This window comes from Dacryopinax primogenitus (assembly GCF_000292625.1).
Source record: "Dacryopinax primogenitus strain DJM-731 SS1 chromosome Unknown DACRYscaffold_15, whole genome shotgun sequence".
In the NCBI taxonomy this organism is placed as follows: Eukaryota; Fungi; Basidiomycota; class Dacrymycetes; order Dacrymycetales; family Dacrymycetaceae; genus Dacryopinax; species Dacryopinax primogenitus.
In genome coordinates, this window is record NW_024467212.1 from 1 (window position 1) to 15249 (window position 15249).

The 15249-nt window shown below is 50.4% G+C and overlaps 4 protein-coding genes across 4 annotated transcripts; 1 reads left to right on the forward strand and 3 right to left on the reverse strand.

Moving 5' to 3' along the window:
* Nucleotides 1-418: 418 nt before the first annotated feature.
* DACRYDRAFT_81852 (uncharacterized protein) lies at nucleotides 419-1716 on the reverse strand (the record flags this gene model as incomplete). Its single annotated transcript, XM_040776533.1, has 3 exons — nucleotides 419-542; nucleotides 595-1406; nucleotides 1465-1716. 3 exons carry the CDS (start codon nucleotides 1714-1716, stop codon nucleotides 419-421), a joined length of 1188 nt encoding a protein of 395 aa, XP_040626365.1.
* Nucleotides 1717-5031: 3315 nt separating this feature from the next.
* DACRYDRAFT_95881 (uncharacterized protein) lies at nucleotides 5032-6158 on the reverse strand. The gene is made up of 2 exons (XM_040777327.1): nucleotides 5827-6158; nucleotides 5032-5779 (listed from the first exon to the last, which is right to left on the reverse strand). The coding sequence occupies exons 1-2, from the start codon at nucleotides 6085-6087 to the stop codon at nucleotides 5267-5269; spliced, it is 774 nt and encodes a 257-aa protein (XP_040626366.1). The 5' UTR covers nucleotides 6088-6158; the 3' UTR covers nucleotides 5032-5266.
* Nucleotides 6159-9704: 3546 nt separating this feature from the next.
* DACRYDRAFT_95882 (uncharacterized protein) lies at nucleotides 9705-11253 on the forward strand (the record flags this gene model as incomplete). The annotated part of the gene is made up of 6 exons (XM_040777328.1): nucleotides 9705-9931; nucleotides 9978-10152; nucleotides 10204-10794; nucleotides 10847-10925; nucleotides 10977-11067; nucleotides 11118-11253. The coding sequence occupies 6 exons, from the start codon at nucleotides 9705-9707 to the stop codon at nucleotides 11218-11220; spliced, it is 1266 nt and encodes a 421-aa protein (XP_040626367.1). The 3' UTR covers nucleotides 11221-11253.
* On the reverse strand, nucleotides 11247-12989 carry DACRYDRAFT_23617 (uncharacterized protein). Its single transcript, XM_040773312.1, has 4 exons — nucleotides 12822-12989; nucleotides 12472-12773; nucleotides 11617-12425; nucleotides 11247-11568 (listed from the first exon to the last, which is right to left on the reverse strand). The coding sequence occupies exons 1-4, from the start codon at nucleotides 12913-12915 to the stop codon at nucleotides 11379-11381; spliced, it is 1395 nt and encodes a 464-aa protein (XP_040626368.1). The 5' UTR covers nucleotides 12916-12989; the 3' UTR covers nucleotides 11247-11378.
* Nucleotides 12990-15249: the final 2260 nt, after the last annotated feature.

Consider the following 15249-nt stretch of genomic DNA (forward strand, 5'->3'; position numbering starts at 1 on the left):
CCCTAACCCTAACCCTAACCCTAACCCTAACCCTAACCCTAACCCTAACCCTAACCCTAACCCTAACCCTAACCCTAACCCTAACCCTAACCCTAACCCTAACCCTAACCCTAACCCTAACCCTATGGTCAGCGTTTCCAGGCCCACACCCTGTCGTCTGCGCGTAGCTCATTGTTCACTGCATGCGAATAGATGTCATGCTGACCTGTTATTGTATCTTTGTTCTAACAGCGTAAGTATGCAATCATTTCATCAAGGTGATGGATTTCGCTACAAGAGAAAGAGGTGCTAGTTGCTTTTGCGACATGACAGGAGTGGAGTTTGTGTCCGGTGACATTTGAGGAAGTGATGCGGAGAATGAAAAAGTCGAGGCAACGCAATGGAATCATTGTGCTCATTATCGGAGAGGACACATGCCTCATTTTGGCAGGAATTCGACTGCCGAGTTGAGCAGAGCTTGAGCTTCTGAACGCCAATCGTGTTCGAGAAGACTAACAACACGGTCGAGAAGCGATGCCTCTGTCATCGCAGGGGGAATGTACCTATAATATCATGTAAGCCGCATTGTGCTAATACATCTTATGAGCAACTCACCTGTCAATCGGATTGTCTTTCGCACCACGAAGAGCACGGACCAAGCCATCCACATCACGTTTGTGGACATGGTAGACATATGGCTCCTCAATGAATCTCAGACCATCGTGCTGCGTCGACCATTTAGCCCTGTTCTCGCGGTCGTCATTATCCCATTTGTCGATTGGATTGATGAACGGAACACCAAAGCACAATGCATCGTATGGGGACGGAGAGAGATATGGCTGGCCAATACCGAGCAAAGCACGACTGTGAGAAAGACGCTCATGGAAAAGCTCCTTTGGCATTTGTCCATAGTTGACCACGGGTGGTGACCATAGGGGGCTCGTCTCAGTGTCGTTCGTATACCCCGTAATGAATTGAAGTCCGGTTTGCTCCACAGCACGGGCAAGAGCATCATGTGGCCAAGGATAAGAATCAGCGAAGAAATATCGAAACCACTTAGCGAGGACGTAGACTTGATCGCTTCTGTTATCAGGCGGAACAACTTCTCTTGTCATGCATTCGGTCTCGAGGCTGTAGCCTAAGAATCTTGTAACCCCGCGATAGTCTTCTGGAGATAATGTCCAAGAGCCTCCTAATGGGTGGCATGCCCCGTTCCAGAAATGCAGAGAGAACATCTTCCAGATCGGGATACCAAGCAAGTTTGATGCACTTTTGACACACAGTTCGTTCCCAAAGCAGTTCGTTATGTCTTCACATTCTCCAAAGACCACCTTGACAAGGTCAGGAAACATGCGGTAATAGAATGATGCAGACTGTAGGTTATCGCTATAGAGCGAAGAGTACCCAAGATGCTTGAGGGCGCCAAGCTTTTTATTGATTTTAAACAATTAGCCAAGCTCTGCAGGCATATAGCATGAGACATACAACTGATGCAGCCCAAATATCCTCCCCAGATACCGAACCTCGAACGGAGAGTGCAAAGTGTGAGTCGGCGAGAAGAACGATTTTCGTCTGGTTCTCGGTGCACGTCGCTGTTGCAAGACAGCTCAAAAGAGACTGTAGAACACGTGCGTTACTGTCGTCAGTGTTCTTTGCATCCTCGGGTGTTGCCTCAGGAAACAGGAGACCGAGGTACGGAGAAGGACGCAAGCGGAGGGTATCTCTTGTGATGTCCATCACAGCAAGATGGCCATGAAATGTAACGAAGATAACCGATGCAACACAGAGCAAACCTAGCATGTCATATCAGCATGATTTAAGCGGACTTTCACGCATGTTTGTCTAGCTCACCAACGACAGCTCTGCCTTTGGTGATGGCCAACAAAGAGAACCATTGCTTTGTATGTCGTCCAGGTACATGTGTGCTTTTCTGCGCACTGTCAGATAGGAGATTCTCTCCCTCCTCAATCTGGATAGGAGTGCGTTCCGTCATCAGCCTCCAATGGATCTTGCCAAGAGTGAGCAGAGAAGCGCACAAGTCAAGCAAGATGCCATTAGATAAGGATACGGGAGAGACAAGATGCCTGAAAGAGTCGATGTCTGAGCCGAGGGCTGTCTCACGGTTCAAGCAACGGGGTAAACGCACATCTCAAAACGGCAGAAAGGCCGTGTTGAATACTTCCGTCAGGTAGGACTGGTTGGCTAGTATCTACTCTGAAGTATACATGTGGTTACAGGAATGCAAATTGAGAGTGGTGCCTCGACGGGTAATGTCTCTCAGACACCCAATGTGCGGCCTCAAAGAGCGAAAGGTGACTCTCTTATGACATGGTGCATATGTAGGATGTCCATAGCGCGCTACAACGTATACAGCTGCCAAGTATCAGCTCGTAATCTACCGACAGAAGCTATATATATCAATCGTCGTACCTCTTCACCCCTCAATGTTCTGCTATGCAACTCTCGTTCACCAAATGCACGCCAATCGAAAGATAGAAAAGTGGCCATCCTTTGTCGAACTGCCTCTCTGGTCATTCCTGGATGGATATAACTGCGCTCATATCAGGCATAGCCAAACACCGGGTAAGAGGTAGCTCACGCTTCCAGTGGCGTTGACAACGCCATTTTCAGAGCGCGCACAAACCCAACCGTATCACCTTTCAACACAGTGTACGCATATGGCTCGCCCAAGTGCATGATTGCGTCATGTTGACTGCTCCACTTTGAGGTGTCATCTGGCGTGCTTGGATCGTACCATAAGGCGGGGTTAATGAAAGGTACTCCAACACAAAGGGCATCCCAAGGTGAAGGAGATAGCATTGGATTTCCTATACCAATGAGCGCTCTGCTGTGGCTTATTGCATCAAAGAATGCATCCTGATCCAAGCTGCCAAGATTGCGAGTCGCTGGTGGCAATGTGTCGGATGCCGGCTCGGCTGAATCGCGCAGTCCTACGAGAAAACGGATGCCAGTCTCATTGGCCGCAATCTCGAAGGCATCATTTGCCCAAGGGGAAGCTTCTGGCAGAAAGTAGCGCAAGTATTTAGCGAGGATGTATGCTTGATTGGGTCTTTGATCAAACGGAACATATGGTCGCTTTCCGCAGGCTGCTTCGACGCTGTACCCAATGTAGATTTCGTTATTATCATAGCGTTCCGGAGAGAGTGTCCATTTCTGTCCAAGGGGATGATCTCCATCACCTGGCCACCAGAGGAAACCAAATAGCATCCAGAACGGGAGACCATGAGGGTTCGAAGTGCTCTTCAGACAATGGGAATCATCGAAGCACGCTCGAATGGCCTCTGGCTCCATGATGATAGCGACTACCATCTCTGGAAGCATCCGGTACTGCTGCACGGCCCCATCGTTCGTGTTTGAGAACAGGTACGAATAGCCGAGCTCGTCCAGCGCCATCAACTTTGGGAACAATCAGCAGACATTGGGCTGATTTAACCGGAACTTACGATGGATCTCCCCCTGCAACAGTCAGCATATGGCGCGGATACCGACGCAACAGAACGTACCAGATGTGTTCGCCTTGCAGGTGGCCCTTGATGGTGTCAAGGAAGTGAAAAGAGCTTAGGAGGACGACCATGGTTTGGTTTTCATGACAGGTCGCTGTCCGAATGCAGCCCGTAAGTTTTTGCATGGTCTTCATGTTATGATCGACCCAAGATGCTGTGTCGTAGACGGTCTCTTGCGGAAAGAGTGGAAGGAATGGCCCCGAGTTCACAAGTGAATCACAATCTCGATCGAGGAAGTGAGGCAGTTGCGTCCATGCTCGCTTGCCAATAGGATACCAGAAGTATATGCACAAGAAGGCAGCCCCAGTCATACTGGCGAAAACGGCTGGAAGTGACGATCAGCCAGGTTGTTTGGGCGGCATACAACGACATAACTCACCCAAGCGAAGACTACGGCTACTCATACTCGTCGTCTTTAGTGGTTATCGACCGTACGCCTAGCTAGCCAGCACTTGTTCCTATCGCAGCGATATGATAGGATAGTGATACAGTCGTGGTCGAAAGAGAAGGAATCAAAGTTATCGCCAGTTCGTGTCCAGATCATATTCCAGTAGTACCAGACAGCGTGTCTCACCGCTAACCCGAGAATGTCGATCGCATAAGGACGTAGTACCTCGTTCCCTCAAAGCACGCCGCCCAGAAATACTGTGACTGGTTCTTCCCATAATATCACATGGTCAGCAGAAAGTGCGACCTCGAAGTACAAAAACAATCGACAACACACATAGATACCAAGATTGTTCACTCCCCATCCTCAATCACATCAACGCCAGAGTCCATTCTCAATATCTCCGACCCACAGCCAACCGCTCAGCCAAAATCCTTCCTTGTCCCACTCTTTGTTGCGTTGTGAGCCTTCCTTCTGTTTTCTCTCTCATCAACGCCATGATAGAACCTGGAGCCACGGCGCCCTGAGCCAGTCCTTGATTGCCCTTGGTATCCGCCCGATCGCCGTCCTTTTGGGGTATGCAATACGTGATCACTGCGGCATAGGGGCATGCCGATGGTGAATTTACCCACGCTTCACCCGTTTCCTGGCCATGTGTTAGATGTATGCGGGGGGTTTCAGGCTTAGACAACGTACCTGATCATATATGCAGGCACTGCTGGATCCGCTGTAGAAACAAACCAGCGCATCATCATACATCTCCTGGATATAGTTGTCCCTGTTGTACACATCGACATTCGGGCAATCGAAGCATTGGTATTGGTTTTCCTTTTCCAGGGGTCGACCACACGACGGGTAAATGAGGGTTAAAAGGAGAAGTGTAAGGGGTATCCAAGACGTCATGATGCACCCAAGAACAATATCGACAGTACGACCTCACTCGTTTGTTGTCGGGGCTTTTGTGCTGGTTGTCGTTTGGAGGAATGTGCCAGTCGACGAGCAGTCCGCTAGCGTCAGCCGGTACCCCTTCCATAGATTTGTGGTCAGGTGTCCCCACCACAGGGTCTGATTGTCCCACAATGTTCACTGCGCTCATCAAGTTCTAGCTCGAAACATCCATTATCCTTGTTTGACTACATGATAATTGCGCAAGGTGTAGCAGTCGCTCGCGACCGACTATATGATACAAAGGTTAAAATCGTTTATGCAGTACATGTAGAGGTCATGAAGTGAATGTGCATTATAAGTGTGCGATTGCTGGAGAACTTACGTGAACGATGAACTCAGAAATGCTTCAGGAAACCAAAAGAAAAAGGTGTCGAATCTATTGAGTGGCAAAGCAGCCGCACAGCAAGCTGACCTCGCTCGGAAGAGCTTACTTCATTCGTCGAAGTTTGTCCATGACCAGGGCAAAGTCTTGGCTCTGCATCTCTCCGAGGCGCCCTTGGACGGCGTCCTTCTTGGTGGTCCGGCCAGTGCGTCCTTTGCCGCGCCTGACGCGCACTTCAACGGCCTTGTCTGAATCATCGCTGTCGTACGAGTACTCCGAGAAGGGGGTCATAGTGCGAGCCATCTGTGACGACGACATTGAAGTTGTATGGGTGTGCCCGGCAGAGCTGGACGAGAAGGATCGAGTGCGAGAAAGATGCACGTGAACTTCTGCAACTGGTTCAGTCAAGGCACGTGTATGCTTGTCGATGGTTGTATCCGCGATGGGAAGGGGAGGGGGTAGCTGGGTAGCGGGAACACCAAAGAATTTCGACAGCTTGGCAGTTCGACGAATCTCCTTCTCTCCCTCAGACTCCTCGCTCGGTCGTTTGGGAAGAGGTCGGACGGATTGCGTTGTTATTGTCGCCGCGAGATCGACCGCCGGAGTCTTGAAAGGTGACTGAGGGACGTGTTAGCAAAGTTACATGACACATTTTTTGGACTCACCACGAATCCTTGCTCCTCTGGCAATGTGTGATTCCTCTTTTCCAAGGAGCTTGAGACTGTCGAAAGCGGTGCTAGTACACTCTTGCTTCGTGCATGCACAACTTCGCGCGGTGACCTTGGTTCGTCGGCAGAGCGCCGCACCGAGGATACAAGCGCAACTGGAACATTTTCTCCAGTCCAGCGCTTAACCTTTGCCAGTCTCGCGCGCGTACGTCGCCGCTCAACTGTTTCTGGCTCAAGCTCGGAATCGGATTCTTCCATGCCAGGACGAACGAAAATCGGGGATGCGAAACGACATGAGCTTGGACTTGGTGGTGGTGAGGGAGGGCGCGGTACTGAAGTGAGGGTGATGGTGGGCATGGAAGGCTTGATGGCAACAGCATTGGCGTTGCTTGAGGATAATGGGGGAGAGGGAAGAGGAAGCGGCACGGCGACCGTATTCCTGCGTTTTGCTAAGACGGCGGCGGACGGACGGCTAGGACTGGAGGGAATCAAGTCAATGGCGAGTTCTATGTGAGGTGTTTCTCCTAGGATTCGTTGGAGCTTCTGAGCCTGCTTGACAAGAAGAGCGCGCGATCGCGGATTGAGAGTGTTAGTGGCGTCCATGAAAGGCAAGGTCGGGGTAGACTGCGTGAGGAGCAAGTCTGTCGATATGATGGATAAGACGGGTGAAGAGGCCGTCGAGTCGATGGAGAGAGCAGGAGCGGGGCGAGTAATAGAAGTAGCCATGAGTGGGTCGCCAGATATCTTTGCTCCAGTGTGTACTTTGGGCAGAAGTGTAGGGGTGCGCTATCGGGAAAGCGAATAGGGGGTGGAGAAGGAGAACACGAGGTGTCAACGTTGGAAGTACTGGTACGGCGTGTGACGGATATTGGCCCTAAAGAGGTGGGTGATACGTGTGAAACCGCAGTGATGGTGCCTCGACGAGTGTGCACAGCACTTGTGACTCTGATGGCAGAAGACAGGCCAGGCGGTTAGGAAGAGGAAGAGTCCGTTTTCCCCGCGAATGAGGAGTACTATAGCTTTGGCCTTGAAAGTGGTTATGGACCAAACGGAAAGAAGGGGGGGATGAAGAGGGAGAGCAAGCAGCGCCCCAGAGAGTGAGAGAGGTTAAAAAGAAGAGAGTCGCACACACAGATCTTGCTGGGTGTGTTACCGAAAGTGGACAGGATTTGAGATGCAAAACAAAAGAGGATGAGGAGATACACACGTTGACTGATATTATGGGGCCAAGGCGGGGCTCATGTCAGCACCACGCCGCCCCCCCCCTTCTTCAATCCCTGAATTCACGCGCACCCGATATTTGGGTGACATGGGAAGTGACGAACAATAAATTTGCATTCCTCGTCATGGGCCCTTCCGACTTCTTCCCAAGACGGCAACCCGATATCTCACATTCCATCGCAACCATATTTGATCCCGTTAACATTCCTTCTTCCGTCGCCATCTCACAACCATCGGCCTTCTCACTCCCTCTTGCGCCTTCCCTGACATACTTCTCTCCCTTCTCTCCCTTCCAAACTCACTTCAATTCGCCAACTTACCTCAACTTCATCGCCGCAAAATCAATCTCTCCTTAATCCAAACAGACCAACCGCATTCCAGCGGATATGTAAACCAAAACGCGTCTCAGGCAAGACCGGCATCGGAACGGTTACTATCCTCATGACAACATTGCATCACATTTTGGTAGTCTTACAGGAAGAAGTTCAAGATATCAAATTGACCCGATTTTCGTCAATCCATTCGGCCTTGGCCTTATCATCCCACTGCACATAGAGCTGCTGCATTGCAAGTCTTAACGTGAGCATGTTTAGCACCGAAATATGGATTTTAGCCACGTGTGATGATGGGTGGACTTCATACACCTTGCCGTGGACTATATTCGACCCATAGTGGCCCTTGCGTGATACCTCGTCACCTACTTGCTCATAGCATGGCTTATCTCAACGAAATCGTAAATATTCCTTAAGGGTGATCACTAACCGCGTGTCTTGTCAAGTGTTCCGGGATCGGTAAATATGGGTTGATATCTGAAAGACTTTGCGGAGAATTTGTGCGAGAATATAGCTCGTCAATAAGGTCGGACCTCTCCACACTTCGCAATGACAACTCTCGTGCATCCCATTGAGTCTGGCGATTAACCGTTGGATGAGCAGTGACTTTGACCACAAAGCCAGACGATAAGACAGATAACAGAAGTGCGAGCATGGAGAAATGCATTGTGGTGTCGACGGTGTCCTGTCGTTGGTGGCTTGAACTTGGATTATCCAGTAAATGAGTACTGAGAGAGTTTCGCGCTGCGATAACAAGGAGAGTAGCGTATTTCGGTGATATGACTGTGTGAAGACCAGCTTGAAGCAAACCTGTCCTCCACTGCCGTCCTTTATACTTCAGCGGTTGCTATGTGTGAGATAGGGGGAAACGCCATATTCCCCCTATTATGCTCGGGCAATGCATGCTCAGGCGTTGCCAACACGCGATGTCGCACAGCTTCCTCCGTTTCACCCTCACCCCGGAGGCGCATTGGCCCAACAGCAATAATATATATATATATATATACATATACATATCTACACCGCATACACATAGTACTTCTGTCATTCGACTTGTGCTAGGCGGTGCTAGCCTATTCTTCCTCTACTTAATCACCGCGTTTTGCGCCTCCCTTTCTTGGGTTAAAAAAGGATTTAACCAACCTTTCTTGACTTTTCAAGCCGAGAAGCACGATTTGAAACCTGTGATTGGCTGAGCGGACGCAAAAAGGTGTTCACCTGTTTTGACCCAATAAATATTGGGCCAAAACTCGGTGAATGCCAACCCTGACCGAATGAGGGGGGATATATGCTGGCTGTCTGTTTTTGGATGATCACTTCATCATGCGGCTGCATTTATCCATATCTTGCCCTCAAACTGCACTAGATGCAGTCCAGCAACAGCTTTCGGCTATCCGCCGGGAAGATCCCCACAACGAGGTCCCACTGAAACGATACCGAAATCCAGGGGATAAGCTTCTCGGGCATCTTGCTCGCATCCCCTAACCGATTTACCACAACCCATAATACAAGTACTGGTATCAGTCTGGCTAAGGATAAGTTCTTACCCTAAAGAAGAAGTAGCGCTTCCTAATAGTCAAAGAATGGATCCTGATGATTGTACAGTCGAACCTCCAACAATGCATCACCTTTCGTCGGGGGCCTTTTTATGCATATGTGCGGGTGATGCCATTTGGGGCCTCCAGCGGAGGTAAATAAGTCGGTGTTTAGAAGTCAAGTTGAGGTCCGACCTCTCCCATGCCGCTTAATCTGTGGCCTAATCTCCTTCTTTGACCCTAAGGACCATGTCAATATTAATGCGCTAGGAGCCAAATTCAAAGGGCTTGCTATACCATATCCATGACTACGGCATCAAACAGCCAGGTACTACACTTAGCTAATTTTAGGGCACCTGTGAAAATGAATACTTGCGGGAACCTGCCCCCCCAGAGGCGATGCAATATGACTGGAGGTTTGATGCATATCCTATGTGTTCCAGAAGGAACCTGCGTCATTCCCCCCAGCTGATACAATAGCCCGGGTGATATATTGTTACCGTCATTCATTGTTGGAGGTTCTGTATTGATATCCCTGCGAGCAATACCATTCGGTCATGCGTTGGACAGTATAGGATCTTCAGATGTAGACCAAGGGCCTGTGCGGCCCGTTTGCACATAAGTGAAAGCGATGAGAACTCTATTTTATTTAAATCGGAATAACTGTGGCCTATTCGGCTCCGAGGGGACCCTCTCCGACACGTCTGATCACGTGACGCGCCCAGAACACGCTATCGTCATTTGACTGTCACCAGTCCTAACCTCAACTGGTGCTGGACAGGACAATATGCCTTCTCTCCAAGACCTGGTCAACGAACAGCGAGCACTGGAAGAAGAAGCGTCTCAAGCGCTGCCATGGTCATTCTCCGAATGTACCTACAACAAGGGTTACATCCGTCAGCCAGTCTTCCTCTGTTTGACCTGTCAGTCGCCCCACGGCATATGCGCAGCATGCTCTATCGCGTGTCACGGGGATCATGAACAGGTCGAGTTGTTCCCTAAGAGAGCATTCAGGCGCGTCGTATACCTGATGGGCGCCAGTTGTTGACAAATGCACCAGATGTGACTGTCCTACCTCGTCCTTATCCCATCAATGCACTTTACACCAGACCCTGATGCCACCAAATGAGAAGAACACTTACAACCAAAACTATCACAACAAATTTTGTCGCTGTGGGAGACAGTACCTGCCAAGTGAAGAACGAGAAACGATGATACAATGCCTGGCGTGTGAGGTGCGTGATATCATGAGTCACCAGTTTGCTGCATCACTGACGCTCCCCAAGGATTGGTACCACGAGAGCTGCCTGAACCTTCGGGAACGGCCCCCTCCCCGCTCAGAGGCACCCCCAAGACATTCGAAAGCTGACGATGATGCCGACTCGGATACATCCGATCTCCCTCCTGGCCTATTGTCCGAAGACGAATACGACTCGATGATATGCGCAGATTGCGTGCGCAAGAGCCCCGTGCTTCAACGTTGGGCGAGAACTTCCGGAGTCAAGCTTGTAGTCAGAGACAAGAGCGAAGCATGGCGTGTTGCTCCTTCAGAAAGCCCACGAGACACTGTGAAGGAGGAAACGATCGATGTAGGCTCAACTGAGCAAACCTCCGCTGAGACCGATGCTGTGGAAGACAAAGGCGCAGTCAAGCCGGAACAAGGGCTCTCTGGCAGCTCGGGAACCAAACGAGCAGCAGATGATGAGCTGCAGGAGGAAAGACCACTCAAAAAGCCTCGATCCCTGTGTCACGCGCCGTTGCAGTCTGCGCTGTCCAGGTGCGTTTACAGTCCCGACAATGACAACCCCGCTTTGGAGTCAGCGGGCGATGTGTTTTTGATGGACGGGTTTCGTTTAAGATGGTGTCAATGTCCAGATGCAAGTCGTCGCACACTATTTTTTCAGTGAGTTAGCGCTTACTTTCACATAGTGTCTACCAGACTTCGGGGATCAACAATACCTGCTTCGTGAGGAAGATACTTATGAACCGCCAGACGATCCAGAAGCACGTACGTCCTGGTGATGATCTCTGTATTGCGATCTATTCATCGAGCACGCAGATATGTCCATCGAAGAGCTCGGGATGCGGATGCTTGACAGGCTCCCGCGCGATCGGGTCATCGATGGGATCCACGCATATAATCAGCTGCGGTGAGCTTTCTGCGTAGTTTTGCTTTACAATATCCTGATTAGAGTTGTAGGGATCGTCTTACGACTTTCCTTCGGCCCTTCACCCAGGAAAACAAAGAAGTCCGACAGGAAGACATTGAAAGCTTCTTTAGCGAGCTTCGAGCGGGTCGGTAGCAAATCTTTCTTCGTGGATCAAGAACTGCTTTGAGATTACAAGAGGCCGGGTTACAATGTATGCATATGTCTAGTTATGATTGTAATGAGACAAGGAATTACGAGAAGGTTAACTGATTATGAAATGGTTGTCATACCTCGAGCACCACGTGCTCTATCTACAGGAAGAGAAAAACACCCTCCTCAGTCTGTCTTTCTGGATCGGAAGCAGTCTGCCGCAGCTCGGAATCGTCGTCTGATTCATACATGCCTGTAAGAATGACCTCCGCATCAGTCCGCCAATCATGCTCGACCAGGTACGATACCCGGTCTGCGAGAGCTCTCTCCGTCATAGCTGGTGGTATGAATCTAAGAGCATATCAGGTTGGGATCTGCGTTGATACGAACCAGGCTTACCGATTGATCGGGTTGTCAGCTGTAGATTGCACTGCTCTCACTAACCCATCGGTATCCCCCTTGAACACATGGTATACATAGGGCTCTTCAATCCATTTCAGTCCGTTGTGTTGGGTGTACCAAGCACTCCTGTCCATGGGGTTCGTCCGGTTCCATCGAACGATGGGGTTAATGAACGGAACACCCAGGCATAGGGCGTCGTATGGTGATGGAGAGAGCCAAGGCTTGAGAATACCGAGCAGCGCACGACTGTGGGAAATTTCGTCGAGAAATTCCGTTTTGTTGAGTTTTCCCAAGTTAGTCACTCCCATTGGATTGCTGTCGGCTGCTCTATCGTTGATAAAGCCGGCAATGAGCGCGATTCGAGTTTCGTTCCGTATTCGGACTAACGCATCGGATGTCCAAGGATAACTCTTGCGGTGAAAATATGAGCGCCGTTTCGCCAGGATATAGACCTGATCTCGGCGTTGCTCGTGCGCCACAAAGTCGAGTTGGTTGCATGCTTCTTCCAAGCTGTAGCCGATGTACTGATTGCCGGTTCGATAGTCTTCAGGGGAGAGAGTCCATGGGCGACCCAGTGGATGCTGCTCACCATCCCAGAAATGGAAAGTGAATATTTTCCAGATCGGTACCCCCACCGGATTCGATTCACTCTTGATGCAGGCGGGGTTAGTGATGCAGCCATTGATGTCCCTGCCGTCCGCCAGAACGACTTTAACGAGGTTGGGAAACATTCGATACTGTACGGCGGCGGATTCTAGGTTTCTGAAGTAGAAGAAAGTGTATCCCAACCCAGCCAAGGCGTTGCGCTTCAAAAATATTAGCGAAATGAAATGCTTGTTGACAGTAACATACCACAGATGCCGCCCAGATGTCTTCTCCCGAGACTTTCCCTTGAAGAATGTTCGGAAAATGAACTGATGCAAGGAGGACGATGGAGGTTTGGTTTTCCTTGCAAGTATTCGAAGGGAGACAATCGGCCAATGCCTGTAGAGACTCTCTGTTTCGCGTCTCCCAGTTTTGCTCCCCTTCAGGTATTCGCAATGGCAATTGAATATTGAAATCAGGATGGCCCAGTTTCCGGCTTGTATTTCTGCGTCGTACAGGAGGCCGCGACAGGAGGACCAATATCGCAATGATGGAGAGCGCAATACATCCTTCAATAGCATCAGTAATGGGCATCGCCCGCCGAACAATACCCTCACCCATGAGGAGCCTTCGCTTGGTGAAGCGAGACAGAGTTCTGATCCGAGGTGGTCTGAAAATCGCATCATCCAGTGGTTCGTCAGGGGAACTCATGTCGGGGATTGTATGGTAGACCATAAGACGTCCAGAGGCAACAAGACAGGGTACTTGCGGCGAGTTATTATCACCCAGTGCGTTCCAACGGGGCATTCATGGGACAACGTCGACGCTACGAGCACATTCGAAAGTTCAGTTCGACCTCATGAGCTGCGGAATAGACCCTCGCAGCTATATTGAGGAGAGCAGAGAATGTCATCGACGGAGAGCAGAGAACGGGGGAGAATGACCAAGATTGTGCGATCTAATAGGGTTACCCATATCCTTTTCGGGAGCGAACAAGGTTCAATAGAATATAAGGGGCCTCGTCTAAATATAACGTCACATGCATCTTATACAGTTAAGATCCTATTTAGAGGATGAGACTAACTCGGGGCGCGAACGCATCCCGAACCAACAAAGATGGAAGAGGTACCTCGCCCATAACTTCTTCACCACGCTAACCGCACGCGTGCTTGTCGAGTTGCCTTGTTGAGCTTCCCAAAATTAAACACGCCTTCAGGTACAAGCTCGTCATCGGTGTCATGGAGGAGTGCGACCGTGTTATTGAGAATCTTGCTAAGCGCCTACTAACGTAGTTTAGCAGTGAGCGGGTCAGGGCAGCGAACGGGTCAGGTTTGTGGACCCTCTGTGATGGATGTACGATATCTCACCATTAAAGCAACATCTCATTAATCAGACCGCTGTACAGGCACATTATCTACTTGTTCTGCACCAGGGCACGTCCTGGAGTTGTGTCCAGGCAATCTGCAGAGTCTACAGCATCGTGCACCCAGATTTGCTTGATTCAACCGAGCCTCTCCTCTGCCTTGATCCTGCCCAGCCAGCTCACCAACACGTTGCTCCGCCAAGAGCTCATTGGCTTGTGCACCAGTAAGTACTCCAAAGTCCTGGAGACGGACATTCTTGATCCTGCGACGTCTGGAAAGGTGGTCAACTGTCTCTTCGAGAAGCTGCACTCGTCCGGTCAAGAGTGTCATGCGATGGTCTTGCTCAATGGCATGCTTTGCAAGCTGGTTAATCGATGCATAGATTGAGGTAGGTGAGCTCCCCTGATGCTGGGCAATCCTGTTCTTGATGAGTGTTGCTTGGGAGGCAGTCTCTGCTGCGGTCTTTGGTGTTTGTGAGGCCATGGCTGCTCCGGTTCTTCATCGACTGGCAGAGGTGTAGGCGTCCGTGGGTGTAATGTGAGCTTTGATATGACTGCCTGTGCATTCAGAGGCACCAGACCAGCACCTCGGAATCCACTCTTAATATTTTGAACTGTGAATGCGAATGCAAATGCAGTGTGGAATGTGGCAAAGAAGTTGGGCTTTGTGATGCTTGTGATGCCGCACTGTGAGAGCCAAGAGATCTGGTTGCAGTATGCCTGCTTCAAAGGCCCGAAGATGCTGACATCGAGAGGCTGAGTATAGTGTGATGAGTGTGGCGGTAGGCAGAGGGGGACAATATTGTGATCCTTGCAATACTGGTTAAACTCGACCGTGACATGGCTCCTATGACCATCAAGGACCAGCATGCGGTATTGACCAATCCTGCGGTTCTCAGTACACTTGTTGAAGTGCATAAGCCATTCCAGACCAGTAGTGTTGTCCGTCCAGCCTTTGTCGGTGGGTTTGACAACCCAATCCTCCGGGATGTTGTTGTCCGCATACCATGTTGCAAGGTGGTGCCGCCCAAGCACGCAAAGACAAGGGGGGAGGACGTACCCATCTGCTGCAATGCAGCAGATAGCTGTTGCCCACTCCCGGTTCCCTGGCTGGATAGCCTTTGCCCGGGCTGTCCGTTCACTGCTTATCACAACCGTTGTCGCTCTGATCATGCCCATGGCAAAGCCGGTCTCATCGAAGTTATAGAAATCGCCTGGCTGAACACCATATTTTGATTGCATATTGGTCACAAGCCAGAACCATGCAGCGTACACTTGTGGATCTTCCTGCCGTGCTCTCTGGTAGTCAAGGGGACGGGAGAGCCGAGTCTTGATCTCTGGTCGTCGTCGGATGAACCGGTCTGCCCATGCCACCCCGACCTTCAACCCTCCTCTCTTTGCAAGCAATAGATCCGCCATCCCTTCCAAATCTCCCTTTCGCACTGGAAACCCCTGCTCCTCCAGCCTCAGCACATACTCAATGACCACCCTCTCCTCGGTTGCTGTCAACTTGGCATGCGGACTATGCGTATCTGTGCGTGCTTTGACACCAGCCATTCTGCGCTGCAGTGTTGAGTTCGACACGTTGTACTGCCTTGCAGCCTCTCGGATAAACAATGCTGGATTGGTCTTCATAGCGGCAAGAGCTAAGAGCACTCGGTGCTCATTGGAGGAGGGGAGGC

Bases quoted from the DNA above. Each gene is read 5' to 3' on its own strand.
- DACRYDRAFT_95881 (XM_040777327.1), bottom strand. From the start codon at position 6,087: ATGGAAGAATCCGATTCCGAGCTTGAGCCAGAAACAGTTGAGCGGCGA. The intron at 5,780-5,826 runs GTGAGTCCAAAA...CACGTCCCTCAG, and splicing joins CAGAGGAGCAAGGATTCGTG to TCACCTTTCAAGACTCCGGC.
- DACRYDRAFT_23617 (XM_040773312.1), bottom strand. From the start codon at position 12,915: ATGAGTTCCCCTGACGAACCACTGGATGATGCGATTTTCAGACCACCT. The intron at 12,426-12,471 runs GTATGTTACTGT...ATATTTTTGAAG, and splicing joins ACATCTGGGCGGCATCTGTG to CGCAACGCCTTGGCTGGGTT. The intron at 11,569-11,616 runs GTAAGCCTGGTT...ATATGCTCTTAG, and splicing joins GCTGACAACCCGATCAATCG to ATTCATACCACCAGCTATGA.